This window comes from Oryx dammah, unplaced genomic scaffold (genome assembly GCF_014754425.2).
Source record: "Oryx dammah isolate SB20612 unplaced genomic scaffold, SCBI_Odam_1.1 HiC_scaffold_22, whole genome shotgun sequence".
NCBI lineage: Eukaryota > Metazoa > Chordata > Mammalia > Artiodactyla > Bovidae > Oryx > Oryx dammah.
This window is the reverse complement of record NW_024070206.1, coordinates 36,206,318-36,226,333: the sequence shown is the minus strand read 5'-3', so window position 1 is coordinate 36,226,333 and position 20,016 is coordinate 36,206,318. Positions and strand designations below refer to the sequence as shown.

Genomic DNA, 20,016 nt, shown 5'->3' with positions numbered 1-20,016 from the left:
TGCTGAGGTCCCTCCTGCCCAAGAAAACGTCCCTTGACCTGGCTCTCTCTTACCTGTTCCAGCACTGGACTGCTTTCAGTTTGTCCACGCAGTTCTGTACTGATTTCTTTTTTTCCCCATTATTTGGGTGAAACTGCTCTCTTGAAGGTTGACCAAGATCTAATAGCACGTTTATTTATTTGTTTTAAGAAATGTTTGTTTGGCTGCACCAGGTCTTAGTTGTAGCATTTGGGATCTTGGATCTTTGTTGCAGCGTGTAGGAACTAGTTCCTTGACCAGGGATTGAACCCAGGTGCCCTTGCATTGGGAGAGCAGAATCTTAGTACTGGACCACCAGGAAAGTCCCTCTAATATTATTTTAAAAGGCTGACTGGGATGGTGATGAAGAGTTGGGTTGCTGGAGCTGTCTGCTGGGGGTGAATCCTACTTCCACTACGTGCTAATAAATTACTGTGTGACCTTGAGCAAATCACTTAACTCCATTTTCATTATCTGTAAAATGGGAATATTAGTACCTACCTTACAGGGTTGTCAGTTAGTTTATATAAAGAATTTTTAAGGGGACCCAGTGGAGTAAGTGCTAGGTATTAGCTTTTCATTTTTTAAGCTTTTTTCTTTTTTTTCCTTATTGTCTTTCTTCTTCTCCTCTGTGTTGACATTTGTCATGGTTGACCATTCCCTTTTTCTTTTGTCCAGTGGCTTCTTCACTGTGTTCCAGCTCAGATTAATTCATCTTGAGGTCTTTTAGTTTTATATCTTCTATTTGTGGTCTGAACTCCACCTTCTTATCTCCTTTCTAGATAATTTTTCCTGTGGTAATTCATCACCATGGTTCCCACTTTTGCTTTTGCATGAACGTTTCTCCCAATTGTATTTGTACTCCACTCTTCTTAGCTCTGCTGCTGCTAAGTCGCTTCAGTCATGTCTGACTCTGTGCAACCCCATAGACGGCAGCCCATCAGGCTTCCCGTCCCTGGGATTCTCCAGGCAAGAACACTGGAGTGGGTTGCCATTTCCTTCTCCAGTGCATGAAAATTGAAAGTGAAGTCGCTCAGTCGTGTCCAACTCTTTGCGACCCCATGGACTACAGCCTATCAGGCTCCTCTGTCCATGGGGTTTTCCAGGCAAGAGTACTGGAGTGGGGTGCCATCGCCTTCTCCACTTCTTAGCTCTAGCACTGTGTTTATAATTGCGTGTGAGAATGTCTCACAACACAGTCTCCCTCTCAGAATCAGCTGTGCAGTTGACTTCTGATTTGTTAAAGGACCTGGAGATTGTGGCAGTCAGGAACAAGGATGTTGAAATCAGAGGGATGTTGTGTTTGAGTCCTTCACAGCCTATGAAGCCTTTACCAGATCACTGCAGACTACAGAGCTCCTTGATTTGAATCCATTCTGTGCTTTGAAGGAGCAAAGCTGCATGTGGAAAAGGGTGTGGAGACACAACTTTACAGCAGATACATCCCTAGTTTTCTCACGTTGAGGATGAGGCATGTTCATAAATCTCTTTCCTCATAAACCCAGGGTAAGATGCCTACAAGCTATTGTAAAGTGTTGATTTTTTGAAGTTTTTTTCCCCTTAAGGTATAGCTTCCCTTCCAACTCCTGGAAAACAGACTAGGTAAATAAGTGAAATTTATGTCTCACAGTGCAGAGGCAAATAGCAAATGAACTAAATTAGAGAACATGACATCATTTTAATGAAGCAGGACTGGCTTTTAGTGTTCTTTTGTCTTGAGACCAAAGGGCAAGCATGGGAAAGAATTCCCTATTTTCTGAAATGTAGTCACTTGTAAGATGGAATAGAAAAATCTCTTTTTTTAAAAAAACTATTTTTTTGCAGCATTTGGGCTTCTTAATTCCCCTACCAGGGATCGACCCATAGCCCCTTGAAGTGGAAGCATGGAGTCACTACTGGACCACCAGGGTAGTCCCTGGAATAGAAATTTTAGACAAGGATTTCCTGGCTTGCCAATAAGACATTCTATTTTACAATAATGATGATTAGTAGGCATGTAGAATTACTTGAGTGTGGGTTACTATAGTTTTATGATGTTTGGTAGTCAGTCTGGATTATTCCATGCTGGTTTCTTATGCCTTGAAACACTTTGACACATGGCTTTCCTCCTGTTAACAGTGCCTCTATTTAAATACAGCTTCATTCCTTAATGGGTTTTGATCTTTAGGGATTAAACCCATGAGGACCATTAACCTAAGGAATGTAACTCAATTAGCTGTGAATGATTTAAAATAAACTAATAGATTTTCCGTTTGGAGAGCTTGGTGTCTCACCTTTATTTTTTTCTCCATCTGTCTGATGCATAGTAAATACATGCTTTGGGTAAATCACCCTTGTTGCAGGTGCTATCAGTAATCTTTTTTTTTTCTTAACAGTTTGGTTACCTGATATTTTGAAAGTTTTTAGGAAAATTTGACTTTGTCCTTTTCTATGCTTGTTATTGTCCTTGTTTCTTAAATTTGACTTGGTTTCAAGATTTGGATTTGATTCCTGGGTGGGGAAAGATCCCCTGGAGGAAGGCATGGCAACACACTCCAGTATTCTTGCCTGGAGAATCCCATGGTCAGAGGAGCCTGGCAGGCAATAGTTCACGGGGTTGCAAAGAGTTGGACACGACTGAGCGACTAAGCACACAAGATTCAAGCAGTTTTCTCTATTAGAGTAGGTATGTTAATTAAATAAAAGGCTATGTAGTTTGTGAAAATTCTATTTCCAGGACACACATGTATTCTTACTTTGTGTATCCTTGTTTCGGGCAGTATCGTTTCTCCCAGTACTGGTCTTGGCCTAATAACTCTTGACTCAGTCCTCCTCCAGGTTTCCCCCCCCCCCCAGTTTGGTGCATAATAAATAGTATAGGCTATTTATACCACTGATAACAAATTTCATATATAATTTTAGGATTAAATGATCCAAGATAATGGTAAAGTAGATGCTCGTAATCCATTTCATTTTTTTTCTCTGCGTCGTTTCAGTTGAAATCTTGGTTTAGGTAGAATTGCTAATGTCACTTTGGCTTTTCTTGAACATTTTACCACACTTTTGGTTGGCTGTTCTCTTTAGTTTCATTTTTCGCTTTGTCTCATTTGTCTTTGAAAGTCCACTAAAAAAACAAAAATTAATAAAAGCTTGTGGGGTTTGTAAGCCTGGTTTAATAAATAGTCAAGCCTAAACAAGTTAGATCTAATTACAGGACTGATTTCCAGAGAGGATGTGGTGCACGTGTGCTAAGTCGCTCAGTCATGTCCGACTCTTGGCAACCCTGTGGATTGTCTATCCATGGGATTCTCCAGGCAAGAATACTGGAGTGGGTTGCCATGCCCTTCTCCATGGGTTCTTCCTGACGCGAGAATTGAACCCAATACATTTCCTGCATTGGCAGGCAGGTTCCGGACAGGCTCCTAAAAACGATTGAGCTGGAGCTTATGTGAAACCTGCGTTTCTCTCTTACGGATTAAAGGTGAAAAAAAAAGTGTTAGTTTACTTCACTTCTCTGTTCTATTTATTCTCTGCTCATTTGTGCTTCGAGCAAGTTCAGATTTCAATATAAGGAGAAAGGAGGTAGCAAACATTTTGCTCATCTCCCTGTACCATCTCAGAGAGGCAGAAGTGGGCCCAGAAAATGAGTTGGCGTTTTTTATCTTTTAATTCAGCATTCATTTTTCAAGAGTGCCATTAGTGTGTTGAGAGACAGCTTATCTTAAAATTGAAAGAGTCATTAACCAAGCCTTGCAGTTTCTTGGTTTTGCTGTGAAAATGAGCCTCCTCCTCTTGCCTGAATGGAGCTTATAATTTTTAGCTTTATGCCTGGAGCATTTAGCGTAGAAGGGGCTTCCAAGAAACCCGGTGTAGTACTGCCATTTTTAGGTGAAGGAGCTGAAATCTGGTGTGCTGTCCATTTATGCCCAGCACTAGCAGAATCAGGACCAAGAAGGAAAGGGTCTTGCGACTTCTGTGCTTTTCTGAGGAGGCCTGGCGTCTCCAAAGGCAGCGACTTTTGTAATCCTTGTCCAATTACCAGTTTCTCCCAGAGGAAAAAATAGAAATTATTCTTGAAGCACTTACCTTGGAGATTGAAATTAACAACTTGAAAATGCCGCGTTGATTTTTTTAAATTAAAATGAGACCACTAATGATGTATTTAAATTTTTTTCCTATTGAAGGACAGTTGCTTTACAGTATTGTGGAGGTCTCTTTTATACAGGAATGTGAATCAGCCATGACTATGCGTGTGTCATCCCACCCTTCTCGGTCCTCATAGAGCGCCAGGCTAGTTATCTGTTTTACACATGATGACGTATACACGTCAGTGCTACTCTCTCCATTTGTCCCACCTCTTCTCCCACTGTGTCCACAGCCCACTCTCTACGTCTGTGTCTCCATTTCTTCTCTGTAAATAGGTTCATCGGTACTATTTCTAGATTGCATGCTGATGTGCTCAGTTGTGGCCAACTCTCTGCAACCCCATGGATTGTAGCCCGCCGGATTCCTCTGTCCCTGGAATTTTCCAGGCAAGAATACTGGAGTGGGTTGCCATTTCCTTCTCCATTAGATTACATATGAATGCTTTAATAGATGATACTATAGATGATAATAGATGATTTGTTTTTCTGACTTACTTCACTCTGTGTAACAGGTTCTAGGTTCATCCACCTCACTACAACCAACTCAAATTTGTTCCTTTGGAGGGATAAGTTATATTCCATTGTGTATAGGTACCATATCTGCTTTATCTGTTCCTCTGTCACTGGACGTCTAGGTTGCTTCCATGTTCTGGCTATTGTAAATAGTGCTTCCACGTTGATTTTGATTTTGTCTGCTTTTACAATCCTGGTAGGTAGATTTGTGATTGAGAGTGTAAAATCTCAAGTAATCAAGAGAAATTGCCAAAGGAGATTGTGATTCTAGATTGTCCCACATGTGCCCCTCAGCTCTGAGAATGTGAAAGATCTGTATCCAGACTAGACGTGGTGATTTGTGACATACGTTTATGAGTCATGAGGGAATTCTTATCTCTGTAGAGTCCTTGGTTTGAGGGTATTAATATAGAATTAGAGAAAAGGAATTTTAGGATTATGTGGTTGAAGGTGGTAAAGAATTATGTGGTAAAGAATGCCTTTCTGAAATTCCTAAGTATATTTTATAGTGGAAAATCACATGTGGATAAAGGAATTACGATATTTTGGATTGTTCATTTAGTCTCATTCTAGTTGACGGATGGATATTACTACTTTTAATTTTTCATTTTATTGTTTTTTAAAAGGAGTTTGTTTTTGTGAGTTTTCGATAATGGGAAATAGTAATTTTATATTTGTTTTCCCGTTCAATGTACTGATTGAATCAGTTCGGGTCGGTTGAGCAGTTCCTCAATTCTGAATATTATTTTTTTAATTTAAAAAAGCTAATTGAGTCATGTCATTCTTTCTTTTTTTTTTTTTATTTTATAGCCAACACATATCTCTTTATGGTACAAGCTCGAGGAATAATGTTAAGAGAAAATGTGAAAACAATAGGACACATGATCAGGCTGTACACAAATAAAAACACTACACTCAACGGTACAGGTAAGACTGTTTTAATTTTGCTTTGCTTCTGCTTCTTAACCTTGTCATCATAAATTAGTAAACCAAATCTCTTCATCTTTGTCCTGCCTCCAAGTAACTTCCTGTTAAAGAGGAAAGTCTCCTGACTGCACCAGGAGGGCCCTTCACTGTGAGGACTGTCAAGTATTCTAGGACGTAAAAGGTGTGATCACCCAGGTGATGGGGTTTTGTATAAAGATCCTTAGGTTAATTCTTGAAAGCGTAAGCAAAATATGAAAAATAACTTGTATTTTTCAATTCACCTTCCATATTAAAGACAAATTAACCACAAAGAGAGTCATTTATGCATCTTAGCCCTGCTGCCATCTCTCTTCACACCCATTTTAATTCCTAAGATGATTTGCCAACTTTGGGTAGAAAACACTTGTTTCAGTTACAGAAGAGTGTTAATCGTTGTATGGCATTTTTAGGAGCGAAAGGAAGAAATCATATCACATTGGACATCAGTAGCTGCTCTTGCCTTTTTAAAGTATAACTTAGAAGAGTCTCCATCAGAATCACAGGAAGTTAAAGCCTAAGTAATAGGCCCAGCTCATGATTTAATGACAGTAGAGCTGCTGTGAGTAGACTCTGCTGTTGGGGAGGAACGCATGTGCTCCTTTGTAGCGGTTTCTCCGCACTGTCTCTGGAAGCTGTATTGGATGCTCTTTTAAGGGTTCAGCGGCTGCTTGTCAGTTGTTGCATCCACTGTATTCTTAGAAGATTTAATTTATGTCACCAGCTCTTCATTCATTGTGTCACTATAAATCACACACACACCCCAACTTGCTAATAGGAAGTCCCTGTCCCTCTCAGTCATAGGTACATTTTCTTAAAATGTAAGTTAAGGTGGGTAATAGTTTTAGACCCTTCTCAGATCTCAAGACTGTTGCATATTGATTCTTAATTTCAGTGTCACACATGCTTCTACAAAATCTGTTCTAGTCATGTGCCTAATTTGTGCTTTGATGCCACCAATCAATGTTTTTTAATCACTCTTAATTTTCTTCTTCCTTTTAACTTTAAAGAAATTTCCTTCAGAAGGGTGGTCTCATCTGAGTTGGTATTTTAATAGTACAGTGAAAGTCTCATGAACTGGTCTTCTGCCTGAATTAGTTCTTCTGATTCATAGGTCAGTTTTAGAGAAGTTGAAACATTTTAAAAGCTTCACTGGGATTTGTCCTGGTTGAATAAGTTGGTTGTGAAAGTGTTCATTAAAAGTTCGTTCAACTGAACAGAAGTATTAAGCATCTTTAGGTTACTGTATTTGTGTGAGTGAGTGCTTACAAAATCTGTGTATAATTAGGTTCTTTTCCCAGGGTGTGAATAAGTTATATGTGTGAGTATTGTGCTTCATTAGGAGAATTAGTTATTTGGGCAAGATGAACCCCACCTCCAACCCCAACTGCAATACTTCACAACTGAAAAGAAATTCCCTCCTCCCCTCACTAAATCAGAGTTTCAGTGAAGACCAAACAACGACTGCATCCTTTGATTAAAGTTTGCTTTTTAGGAACCTTTGGAAGCCTTCTTGGTTCCTTTACTGATGGTGGAGCTCTTCTCAGGAGACTAGACTGCCATTGTCACTTAGGAATTGGGTTTGGTTGTAAGAGAAAGCTGACTACAGTAGTTTAAACATATGAGGCTTATGTTCTTGTGTAAATGAAGTCTGGAGGTTGGATAACTTCCTTTTGTTGAGAAACTTCACACGCTTTCCCCTTCTGCTCTGTCATGTTTCACAGGCTGAGACACTGGGGGTCTCCGGGCTTCATGCTGGTCTTGGCTCATTAGAAGGAGCAGTGGAAGAAAGGGAAAAGAAAGTTTCCCCTTGGTAAAGATCCTTCCCAGACATCCCACGTGGTAATTCCACTCATGTCTTGTTGCTGTTGTTCAGTTGCTAAGTCGTGTCTGACTCTGCGGCCCCATGGACTGCAGCATGCCAGGCTTCCCTGTCCTTTACTATCTCCTGGAATTTTCTCAGATTCATGTCCACTGAGTCAGTGGCACTATCTGTCTCATCCTCTGCCTCCCTCTTCTCCTCTTGCCTTCAGTCTTTCCCAGCATTAGACTCTTTCCCAATGAATTAGCTCTTCACATCAGGTAGCCTAAGTATTGGAGCTTCAGCATCAGCTTCAATCCTTCCAGTGAACATTCAGGGTTGATTTCCTTTAGGATTGACTGGTCTGGTCTTGTTGCAGTCCAAGCAAGAGACTCTCAAGAGTCTTCTCCAACACCACAGTTCAAAAGCATCGAGTCTTCAGCACCCAGCCTTCTTTATGGTCCAACTTCACATCTGTACATGACTACTGGAAAAACCTTGGAAGAAAAGTTATGACCAACCTAGATAGTAGATTCAAAAGCAGAGACATTACTTTGCCGACTAAGGTCCATCTAGTCAAGGCTATGGTTTTTCCAGTGGTCATGTATGGATGTGAGAATTGGACCGTAAAGAAGGCTGAGCACCGAAGAATTGATGCTTTTGAACTGTGGTGTTGGAAAAGACTCTTGAGAGTCCCTTGGACTCCGAGGAGATCCAACCAGTCCATTCAGAAGTAGATCAGCCCTGGGATTTCTTTGGAAGGAATGATGCTAAAGCTGAAACTCCAGTACTTTGGCCACCTCATGCAAAGAGTTGACTCATTGGAAAAGACTCTGATGCTGGGAGGGATTGGGGGCAGGAGGAGAAGGGGACAACAGAGGATGAAATGGCTGGCTGGCATCACTGACTCAATGGACGTGAGTCTGAGTGAACTCCAGGAGTTGGTGATGGAGAGGGAGGCCTGGCGTGCTGCGATTCATGGGGTCGCAAAGAGTCGGACATGACTGAGCAACTGAACTGAACTGGAAAAATCATAGTTTTGACTATACAGACCTTTGTCAGCAAAGTGACATACTTAATTATGAGGGCGACTGGGAATGATAGTCTTTGAGCTGGGCTCCTGGTGTTCTGAATGAAATTGGGATTCTGTCCCTGGTGGCTCAGACAGTAAAGAATCTACCTGCGATGCAGGAGATGCGGGTTGGGAAGATCCCTTGGAGAAAGGAATGGCAACCCAGTCTAGTATTTTTGCCTGGAGAATCCCATGGACAGAGGAGCGTGGCAGTCTACAGTCCATGGGATTACAAAGATTCAGACACGACTGAGTAACTAACACTTTCATTTTACCTAGGAAGAAAGGGAAAATGGAGTTTGAATAGGTAGCTATGAAGCCCTGCCGTGTTCATTTATATTGAGCAGCTAGTATAGTTAATACTCAGCTTGATATTGGAGATACAACATAAAGAGAAACATCCATTCAAAACTGTGCTTTCCAACAGCATGGTCTTTCTCCCACATTGCCACATTACATTTTTTAGGGAAAATAATCTTGAAATAATCTTGAAACTTTAGATCTAGAAGGACCATTAGAGATCACTTGCTTCAACCCCATTATTATACATCTGGGACAACAGAGCCCAGATGAAGTGACCAACCCAGGGCTGCACAGCTTGTAACTGGTCAACCAGGGCGAGAGCTTGTCTTCTCTACTTCTGATGTTCTCTGGTTTAAGGATCAAAAGATTCTGGATCTAGTACTTGTTCTTATACCAACTAACCTGTGAATATTTAAAAGATTCTGCAAGTTCTTTATGCCCAGCTTTTTCATTTACCTTGTTTCATAGAATTATAAGACTAAAACGAAAATCTGGCATGTAGCATTCACTGTAAAAGGCAGATGTTATTGTAAGTCATGTCCAAATCTTTGGCAACCCTGTGGACTGTAGCCTGCTAGGTTCCTCTGTCCTTGGGATCCTGGGCAAGAATCGTGGAGTGGCTTGCCGTTTCCTTCACCCGGGGGTCTTCCTGACTCAGAGATTGAATCCAAATCTCCTGAATCAGCATGGAGATTCTTTACCACTGAGTCACCAGGAAAGCCCCAAAGGCAGATAGTACAATTCAAAAATAAAGGATTCCTACCTCCCCCACCCCCCACCCCCAAAAAGAATAAAAGATCTTCATTTTATGGAAGATCTCTAGGAGATCTTCTGGGAGAGATGGAACTGTAAATAGCTACTTATAATGCAGTGATTTATTTCTGTGCAGATGTGTATGGATAAAATCTGCCCAAAAGGAGACAGTGGTCAGTAAGGTGTACAAAGGACTAATTGGGCTCCAGGGAAGAGCTGAGGAATATGTATTGACTCACTGAAAATTTATCAATTAGATTAGATCTTTACAATTCTCATCATAAGAAAAAGATATGTAACCATGTGATGGATGTTAGTTAATTAGCCTGGTGATAATCATTTCACAATATATCCAAGTATCAAATCATTATGTGGTACACTTTAAACAATACAGTGTTATATGCCAATAAAACTAGTTAGCAAAAAGCATACTATTTAACACTTAGTGGCAAATTGTGATATTTCTAAGTACATTTGATTCCAAATAGGATTTTTTAACCTGTGCCTGACATTCTGAAGCATCAAGTGTAAAGAGATTTACATAAAACTTTTGTAAAGAAATCATGTACTTGTGTAATCAAATGGTACCTTGCCCTGGAGTCAGTCAAATTAGGAAAACAAAATGTATTCAGTGGGCAGTTATCAGAACAGATGACAAAGGTCACGTGCTGTTAGAGCCAGTAGGCCTGTTCGAAATAAGCCAGCACACTTCCTCATTCGGAGGGTGCATGGTCGGAGGCCCTCGGACTTGCCCGGCCTGACACAGCAAGCGGTAAATAGACCAGAACACTCACTGGGTTTCAGTTACCTGCTTTAAGCCGCAGGGGAAACAAAGCCCTGGAGAGGGCTGTTTGGCCTGTTCGCCTAAGATCCAGTGAGAGCCAAGGAGGGGCTTGTCTAACAGTTTTCACTCTGGGTTCCTTTTTTTTCCGGTGTAGCTTTGAAAGGGAGGAAGAAGGCAGGGGCCCAGGTCTCACTGTGTTTTCATCCGTTCATTAGATGAAATAGTGTCTGCATTTTATAGTGCTTGTGGTAGATCAGCCTCTGGAGTATGTGTCACGCGTCACCTTTTAAAGCTCCTGGGTTTTGAAGCTGGGGGTGTGCTACATGGGCCTCAGCACTTTGGTAGGAATAACAATTTTGTGGGTTTATTACATCATAGTCTCCCAGAGTTTAAATCATTGTTGGCCACATTCTCAGTTGTGAAGTATTCATTTGTAGTGTCTTCTGTGTTGTAGATGCTGTATTAGATGCTAGAAATCAAAGGCAATTTGATTTCAATTAAAAGAGATTTACAGACATGGCAAGGGGGTGCGTAGTTCTTATTTACACAATACACTGGGATGATGTAACTACCACTGGATGCATTACTGAAGGGTACAGACATTTTTATTAGCCTGACAATGAGTTGAGATCTTGTGAGCATTTATAAGGATGTTGTCAAGAGTCACATGTTTTAGCTAAAAAACTTTGTATTTAAAGGATAAAATTTAATGATACTGCATGTTTCTGAGGGTTTTTTTTAAATTGATTCTTTATAAATTGATAAAAGTGATCCATGGTTTCTTTCGTGACAAATTCAGTCATTTAAGCATGAAAATAAAAAGTGAAAAAATCCTTCAGCCCTCCCATTGATACAAGACTCCCCGGAGAGAGCCATGTTAACAGCCTGTTTTGCAGAGAGGTCTGGAGAGCTTTAAACCTTTGTGACTTGGATGTGGATTTAGAGTCAGAGTCTGTGGCTAAAAGAGGGGGCTCGGGCTTTAATGACAAGAATTAATAAATTCTGTATAGTAAGAAAATGCTCTTATTTAAATTTATATTACATTAAGAAATTACTTTGGGATTGTGTATTAATATTTGTCTTCTTTGGGATTATAAGAAAATGGGCCTTTGGACCACAGAAAGGCAGTGGGCTCCCAGGGACAAGCTTATTTATCTTATATTTTCAGCTCCTTCAGATGCACAGTATAGAGTAGATGCTTGGCTGGCATCATTGAGTCCCCAATAAAGGGAGAAGAGTTTGTTTGTTTTACTAGAAATTTGTTATATATATATCTACAGTTTTAAAAGGATTTTGAAAAAAGAATCAGAACTTTCCTGGACTTCTGACACTTATTTTGAAGCTTCCCAGGTGATGCTAGTGGTAAAGAACCTGCCTGCTATTGCAGGAGATGAGGGTTTGCTCCCTGGGTTGGGAAGATCTCCTGGAGAAGGAAATGACAACCATTCTGGAAGTCTTTTTTTTTTTTCTTCATTCTGGAATTTTTGCCTGGAGAATCCCATGGACAGAGGAGCCTGGCGGGCTACAGTCCATAGGGTCACAGAAAGACAGACATGATTGAAGTGACTCGGCACGCACACTTATGTCATGCTTTAGTTCAGTTCAGTCGCTCAGTCGTGTCTGACTGTTTGTGACCCCATGAATCACAGCACACCAGGCCTCCCTGTCCATCACCAACTCCCGGAGTTCACCCAAACTCATGTACATCGAGTCAGTGATGCCATCCAGCCATCTCATCCTCTGTCGTCCCCTTCTCCTCCTGCCCCCAATCCCTCCCAGCATCAGGGTCTTTTCCAGTGAGTCAGCTCTTCACATCAGGTGGCCAAAGTATTGGAGTTTCAGCTTCAGCATCCGTCCTTCCAGTGAACACCCAGGAATGATCTCCTTTAGAAAGGACTGGTTGGATCTCCTTGCAGTCCAAGGGACTCTCAAGAGTCTTCTCCAACACCACAATTCAAAAGCATCAATTCCTCGGTGCTCAGCTTTTTGCACAGTCCAACTCTCACATCCATACATGACCACTGGAAAAACCATAGCTTTGACTAAACGGACCTTTGTTGGCAAAGTAATATCTCTGCTTTTGAATATGCTATCTAGGTTGGTCATAACTCTTTTCTTCCAAGGAGTAAGTGTCTTTTAATTTCATGGCTGCAGTCACCATCTGTCGTGATTTTGGAGCCCAAAAAAATAAAGTCTGACACTGTTTCCACTGTTTCCCCATCAATTTGTCATGAAGTGATGGGACCAGATGTCATGATCTTAGTTTTCTGAATGTTGAGCTTTAAGCCAACTTTTTCACTCTCCTCTTTCACTTTCATCAAGAGGCTTTTTAGTTCCTCTTCACTTTCTGCCATAAGGGTGGTGTCATCTGCATAACTGAAGTTATTGATATTTCTCCCGGCAGTCTTGATTCCAGCTTGTGCTTCTTCCAGCCCAGCATTTCTCATGATGTACTCTGCATAGAAGTTAAATAAGCAGGGTGACAATATACAGCCTTGACATACTCCTTTTCCTATTTGGAACCAGTCTGTTGTTCCATGTCCAGTTCTAACTGTTGCTTCCTGACCTGCATACAGGTTTCTCAGGAGACAGGTCAGGTGGTCTGGTATTTCCATCTCTTGAAGAATTTTCCACAGTTTATTGTGACCCACACAGTCAAAGGCTTTGGCATAGTCAATAAAGCAGAAATAGATGTTTTTCTGGAACTCTCTTGCTTTTTCCATGATCCAGCGGATGTTGGCAATTTGATCTCTGGTTCCTCTGCCTTTTCTAAAACCAGCTTGAACATCTGGAACTTTGTATCTTTAAAATCTTTCAGATATCTATGGATGAGACACAGGTGTGGCCTCCTAGACGGGTTTGTTTTCGTCATTTTTGTCTGTCCCTGCATGTATTGGCATAAAAACTGGTAATGTCCACTGAACCCCTCTGCCCTCTGTCTTAGAGGGCTTTCCTTACCAAACGCTCTGCAGGTTTCCCTGGAGAAAGGCATGAGTGGGGGAGGACTTTGTTACTGGGGCTTTCTCACTTTCTGGTGGAATAGGTCTTAGCCACTGTACCGTCCCTGGGCCCTATTTGTCACGTTGAGGTTTTCTGGTAATACACTTACCTTTAAACCTGACTGACAACTTGCCAAATTCATGAGGAGTTTCCACTTATTAATAAGGGGCTCTGCAGAGCCCCTCCCAGCAGGTAGGCCTGAAGGGTGTGTGTCTTTGCTCCAAAGTGTCTTCCTGGCTCCCAGGCTGCATCTCCATCTACTGTATTTTTTTTTTTTTTTTTTAAGAATGTCTTCAGTTTACTTTGTTATTTATTGGTCACACCTGTGGCTTGCAGCTCTTCGTTCCCTGACGAGGGATTGAACCTGGGCAGTGAAAGCAAGAAATCTTAACCACTGGACCACCAGGGAATTCCCTTCATCTATTGTATTTTGATGATGCACGAATGTTTGTTAGGTCATGACATGGACCAGAGGTATTTAGGTTTCTTTGATTCTTCTCAGGTGCTTCATATTCAATTTCCAGGAGTCTTCGGTGAGAAGGTTTAACTTTTGCAGTTCAGTAAGCCTGTGATTTTGACCCTCACTCTTCTGCTTGCTGGTCACTGGTAGGCAGACCTCCCTTTTAAGTCATAGGTCCATTTTCCCCTTTCCTAATTCTCTTCTTGCTGGCCAGTTCTTATAGGAATGCCTTTTTCATTAGAGCAGATTACTGAGGACTGAAATAAAGTCTTCATATTTTCCAAAGTGGCTGCTGGAACTTCATTTCCTGTGGGTACAGAGTTTGTGATCCAGAAGAGAGACAGTGGTGTAATCAGCCGTTTCCATTTCTCGGCTCTTACTGCGTGCTGGTCTCAGTCTCTTACGCCAGCTTCCTCTTGCATAGCATCCTCTTGCATAGCAGGAAGCTATCAGGTCATGGTTCCCAGATTTGCATCTCAGAATTGCTCAGAACTTTGTTCCAGAAAGGGACTGAGATGTGATCTCCTCGGTTCCAAGTTAAATTCCTAAGGCTCTTGATTGTTCCAGGTTGAGGGGCTCATTTCTAAAGCAGTCACTCCTAGCTGAAGTTCCTGAATATGCATATGGACTTGGGGTTGTTCTGAGCAATTTGTACACTTATCTTTCTGAAATCTGAAAATGACAACAGGAGGCAGGTGCAGAAGAGAAACTTTTCTTCTCTTGCTTTGTACCACCAAGCTAGTGCGTGTTGGCGCAGGATTTGAACTCAGTACTTGATTTTGGCACTCTAAACCAGTACCTCTGTGTTCCATAATTTGCTGACTCTAAAAATAATAGACCTAATGTAATAATAGCTCCAGGGTGCTCCAGAAACTGCAGCCCACGGGTTGGGTATGACTAATTTAAGACTTTTAACTGGGCTGTATTGCAGAAGTCAATTGAGTGGGTAAATCTCAGTTTCTTAAGTGTGAGGCGGTGAGAAAACATTACTCCCACTGTCTACTCTCTTTGGCTGCAGATGCAGCGTGCTGTGGCCATGTGGGTGTCCAGAGCCCCCTGGGCTGCCTGATAGTGGTGATCATCCCGCTGGAGCACTTTCTTTGTATATGTATTAATGTATATGTATATATATTACTGTATTTTATTTTTGGCCATGCTGGGTCTTCATTGCTGCACGCGGGCCTTCTCCAGTTGTGGCAAGCAGGGGCTACTCTTTGTTGCGGTGCACGGGCTTCTCACTGTGGTGGCTTCTTTGGCCAGGGGGTTAAGAATCTCCCTGCCAGTGCAGGGGACACTGGTTTGATCCCTGGTTGGGGAAGATCCCACATGCCACAGGGCAACTAAGCCCAAGCACCACAACTGCTGAGCCCACGCTCTCGCCCCCCTGGTATACTTTCACTCCCCCTTTGCATCTAGCTCGGCTGGGGGAGGGATGGGAGCAGGTGTTTTCTGCTGGTGGCAAATGAGTCTGCTGTGTGTGTACATGCACGAACCCGGCTGCTCTGCTCCCAGACTCATCCCAGGGTCCCCGGGGAAATCATGCTGAGAGGTCCCTTCTGGCAGCCGTGAAGGGTGAATGGGAGAGCAGTCCTGGCAGGTGTAGTTTGCTTTTCCCGAGTTCTTTCTAGATAATTGCCTTTTAAGTGCTGCTGTGGATCGCAGAGTGTAGTCTTTACACGGTGACAGCAACAAATTTCATACTAGGAGCAAAGCAAAAGGCAATTTTTTGGTCGTAACTTTTTTTTTCTCTCTCTCTCTGTCTAAGATTATCCTGAAGGCAATAATTCAAGTGATTATCTTGTTCAAACAACAACATATCTTCCGGAAAACTTCACATATTCACCATACCTCCCCTGCCCAGAAAAACTGCCTTACATGCGTAAGTTTCATCTCGTTTTCACTTCAAGTATGTGCTTGTATTATAATAACATAATAAAATTCACATGGTTTGAGCACACCACCCTCAGGTCATTATCAGGGTGCTCATGTTCATATCGTGAGCATGTTATTATATTTGACTTTTAGGGGGTGCAGAGCAATTTTTTTGTAGTGGAGAGGAGGATTGAAAACCTGAAGAAAAGCTTTTCACTTACCCAGAAATAACCTCTGTTGTGAGTTTCATGTGGATTCTTAAAATTACTCTTAGAGTGAGTTTAATATCTTTTATATAGATAGAAAATTAGAATATTGCAAAGGCTTTAAGAATTTATATAAGTAGTTTTAAAACTGCATTTTTTCCTGTAACTTGCTTTCTTAGTTATTTTTTGAGAACTGTCCATGTTGATACATTTATTGTCATTAACTATCGTGCAGTATAAAAAAGTGAACTGTGGAAAAAAAAAAAAAAAAAAAAAGTGAACTGTGTGCGTGTGTGCTCAGTCATGGCCGACCCCATGGACTGTAGCCCTCCAGGCTCCTCTGTCCGTGGGATTTTTCAGGCAAGAATACTGGAGTGGGTTGCCATGTCCTCCTCCAGGGGATCTTCTGACCCCGGGATCAAACCTGCATCTCCTGTGTCTCCTGCCTTGCAGGTGGCTTGTTCACCACCAAGCCACGGGGGAAGCCCACTGTAGAGTGTATTTTTGAATAAATGTATGATACTTCTTTTACCTTTCTCTCTGCTGATGAAAATTTAGTTTGTTTCTAATACTTTGCTGTCACAAAGCAGCACTGTAAGGACAGCATCAGGCGTTTCCTTGTGCCCAGAAGCATAATTGCTGGGCTGGCTGGCAAGGTTGCACTCCCCAGCAGCTATCCTCATTGATATCCCCAGGAGCAAAGCACGAATGCATTGCTCTGATACTGATGGACTTCTAAGATTTTTGCCTTTCTTATGGATAAAACACTTTTTGCTATTATGAAAATTTAAAAAGATATCTTGTCTAAGTGTTTACTTTTCTTCATTACTAGCAGCCTTGAGTGACTTTTCCTGTGTTTGTGAGTAGTTTTGAATTTTCTCCCCTGTGACTCAGTCACTGCTTTATTGGTTCCTCATTGGTTAGTTAGATTTTTGTATAGATCAGTGGGAGTTCTTTATATATTCTAGCGGTATCCTACTGTCTGCTATTTGTGTTGTAATTGGCTTGTCTTTTCATTTTGTTTATGGAATCATGTATTTTAAAATTATGTTTCTAAGTGTATCAATCACATTAAGGCTTTCACTTTTTTTTGGTCTCAAGAAAGCTCTCCTTGTTACCCAAAAGCCATACAAATACTCTCTTATTTACTTCTAATAATTTCGTTTTATATTTTTGTGTATAAGTGAGATAAGGGCAAGATACTATGTCTTTTTTTTTCAAAATTATGAAGATAATACATTATCATTTAAAAAAAAAAAAAAGCTCTATAATCACTCAGAAGCCACGGAGCTGTTATTTGCAGGTTTTCATTGTTTGTGTCTGCACCTCCCCCCCAATTTGAAGCATACTTCATACATATAAGTTAGTATCTTGATCTTTATATAGTTAAAATTTAAATAAACATTATTTGGAATTGCTTATTTTTGATGTCCTAAGTAAGTGTTTTTTTATGTCTTTATATAACTTTTCTTTATTGAGGAAGTTAGCCTGGCATATTTATAGGATTTTTCAGTGTATTTTTGATAGATAGTGTATAACTATAATTAAAAGTAAGAGTCACCTTTTCTCACCATCTAAGGCCATGGCTCTCACACTTTGGGTGCATCAGAATCTCTGGACAGTCTTGTAAAGTGCACGTTTCTGTGCCCAGCCCTCAGAGTTTTGGTCAGTAGATGTGGAGTAAGGTCTGAGAAGTTTCACTTCTAACAAGCTGCCGGGTCACGTTGATGTTGGTGATCTTGGGCACAGACCCACTAATCTGGAATCAATCTTGGCTGCGCTGTAGCCTTGGGAACGTTTATAATTCTTGGGCCCAACCCCTGAGTTTCTAATTTTTATTAATTGAATGTGAGGCCTCAGGTTTTTTTTTTTAATTAATTAGTTTATTTTGGCTGTGCTGGGTTTTTGTTGCTGTGGGGGCTTTTCTCTAGTTGCGGTGAGCGGGGGCTACTCTAGCTGCAGAGCTTGTGCTTCTCGTTGCGCTGGCTTCTCTTATTGCAGAGCACAGGCTCTGGGGTGCATGGGCTTCCATAGTTGGCAGCGTGTGGACTCAGTAGTTGTGGCTCCTGGGCTCTAGAGCACAGGCTCAGTAGTTGTGGCTCATGGGTTTAGTTGCCTCTCAACATGCAGGGTCTTCCTGGACCAGGAATCTAGACTCTCCTGCACTGACAAGTGGATCCTTTACTACTGAGCCATCAGGGAAGCCTGGGGCCTCAGTACTGGTTTTTGTTTTTTTTTTAATCTCAGTTGATTCTAGTATTGTAACTTTCCTTGCTGCTGCTGCTAAGTCGCTTCAGTCGTGTCCGACTGTGCAACCCCATAGACGGCAGCCCACCAGACTCCCCTGTCCCTGGGATTCTCCAGGCAAGAACACTGGAGTGGGTTATCATTGCCTTCTCCAGTGCATGAACGTGAAAAGTGAAAGTGAAGTCGATCAGTCAGTCCGACTCTTCGCGACCCCATGGACTGCAGCCTACCAGGCTCCTCCGTCCATGGGATTTTCCAGGCAAGAGTACTGGAGTGGGGTGCCATTGCCTTCTCCAGTAACCTCCTTTACTGTACCATAATAGGGACTGAAGCTGTGATTTTTGTGCCTGTATATTTGTCAACTTTGTCATTGCAGTTTAGGCCTTCTAAAAATGAATGTTTCTGTCTGTGCGGTGCTGAAACCACTGGGTGATGCTCTGTTGAAATATTGATTATAATAATTTCATTTTCATAATTTGCATATTCAGGGGTTGAGAGTTTTAGGAAGTCTTTCTGTTCTTGGTTTAGCTGCCACTTTCTTAATTAGTGCTTTGTGGGTGCTAATTGAAGTCTCATTTCGGAGCATCTGCTGGCCAGGCTGTCCTGTCCCTGGTCCTCTCCTGGCCCTGTCCCCCAGCCCCGTAGTTCGTGAACGCTCCTGTCATGGGCTTGAAAGATGGCGTCACAGCTGCCCTCCCTGCCTTTCTCGGAATGTCATGGTGCTCCTGCTCGTTCCCTCTGCTTCCATCAGTCTTACATCCTTTTGAAGACGAAGATCACATCAATTTGTCCAGTCACTTTTTCACAGAAGGACTTTTCCAGGCTCTGTCGGCTTTGTGTCCAGCTCCAATCCCTTGTCCAGTTAGCTGTGGCCAGCATGATGGGACGTTTAATAGAAAATATTGTCACATGCAGAAACTCCTGAGGAGGGGGCCACGGGCACAGCTACCACATTGAGGCTTCTACCAAGAGGGCTAGTGTTAGCCACCCTGGAGACCCCCTCACTAGCCTTGTGACCGCTGCACAGTCAAGCCTGTTTGCCTGTCTGTAAAATCTGGAATCATATGTGAACTTCATGAGGATAAAGAGAAGCACAGCGCCTGAAGCTTGGTGGTTGTTAATTTGCTCTTCCCTCTCCTTTTCTTCATTTCTTTGAATGATGGAGCCAGATTTTACAATGATCAGGGGCGTAAGAAACCTAGGAGAAATGTGTAGATTGAAGGCATTTATTTTTACTTATCTATGCATCCTTAAATTTTTTTTTTAATTAGATTTTTTTCCCATCGGTGACAGAGAAAAGCATAATAAAATACCTAATTATAAAAATCTTGTCATAATGTCACACAAAGTGATTGAATTCCATACCTCCCCAAGTAATAGTTAAGGAGAGGTTGTGTAAAAGGAGAAAAGGAAAGATATAAGCATCTGAATGCAGAGTTCCAAAGAATAGCAAGAAGAGATAAGAAAGCCTTCTTCAGCGATCAGTGCAAAGAAATAGAGGAAAACAACAGAATGGGAAAGGCTAGAGATCTCTTCAAGAAAATTAGAGACACCAAAGGAACATTTCATGCAAGGATGGGCTCGATAAAGGACAGAAATGGTATGGACCTAACAGAAGCAGAAAATATTAAGAAGAGGTGGCAAGAATACACGGAAGAACTGTACAAAAAAGATCTTCATGACCCAGATAATCATGATGATGTGATCACTAATCTAGAGCCAGACATCTTGGAATGTGAAGTCAAGTGGGCCTTAGAAAGCATCACTATGAACAAAGCTAGTGGAGGTGATGGAATTCCAGTTGAGCTGTTTCAAATCCTGAAAGATGATGCTGTGAAAGTGCTGCACTCAATATGCCAGCAAATTTGGAAAACTCAGCAGTGGCCACAGGACTGGAAAA

General features: G+C 41.7%; 1 protein-coding gene across 1 annotated transcript in view; it reads left to right on the top strand.

The window, feature by feature from the left end:
* The window catches only part of B4GALT6 (beta-1,4-galactosyltransferase 6), a 76,370-nt gene that overhangs the window by 16,347 nt on the left and 40,007 nt on the right, over window positions 1–20,016 (top strand). The window contains exons 2-3 of the mRNA XM_040264801.1: window positions 5,466–5,582; window positions 15,557–15,670. Of these exons, the coding sequence (XP_040120735.1) occupies window positions 5,466–5,582; window positions 15,557–15,670 (231 nt within the window). The remainder of the gene's footprint in view (window positions 1–5,465; window positions 5,583–15,556; window positions 15,671–20,016) is intronic.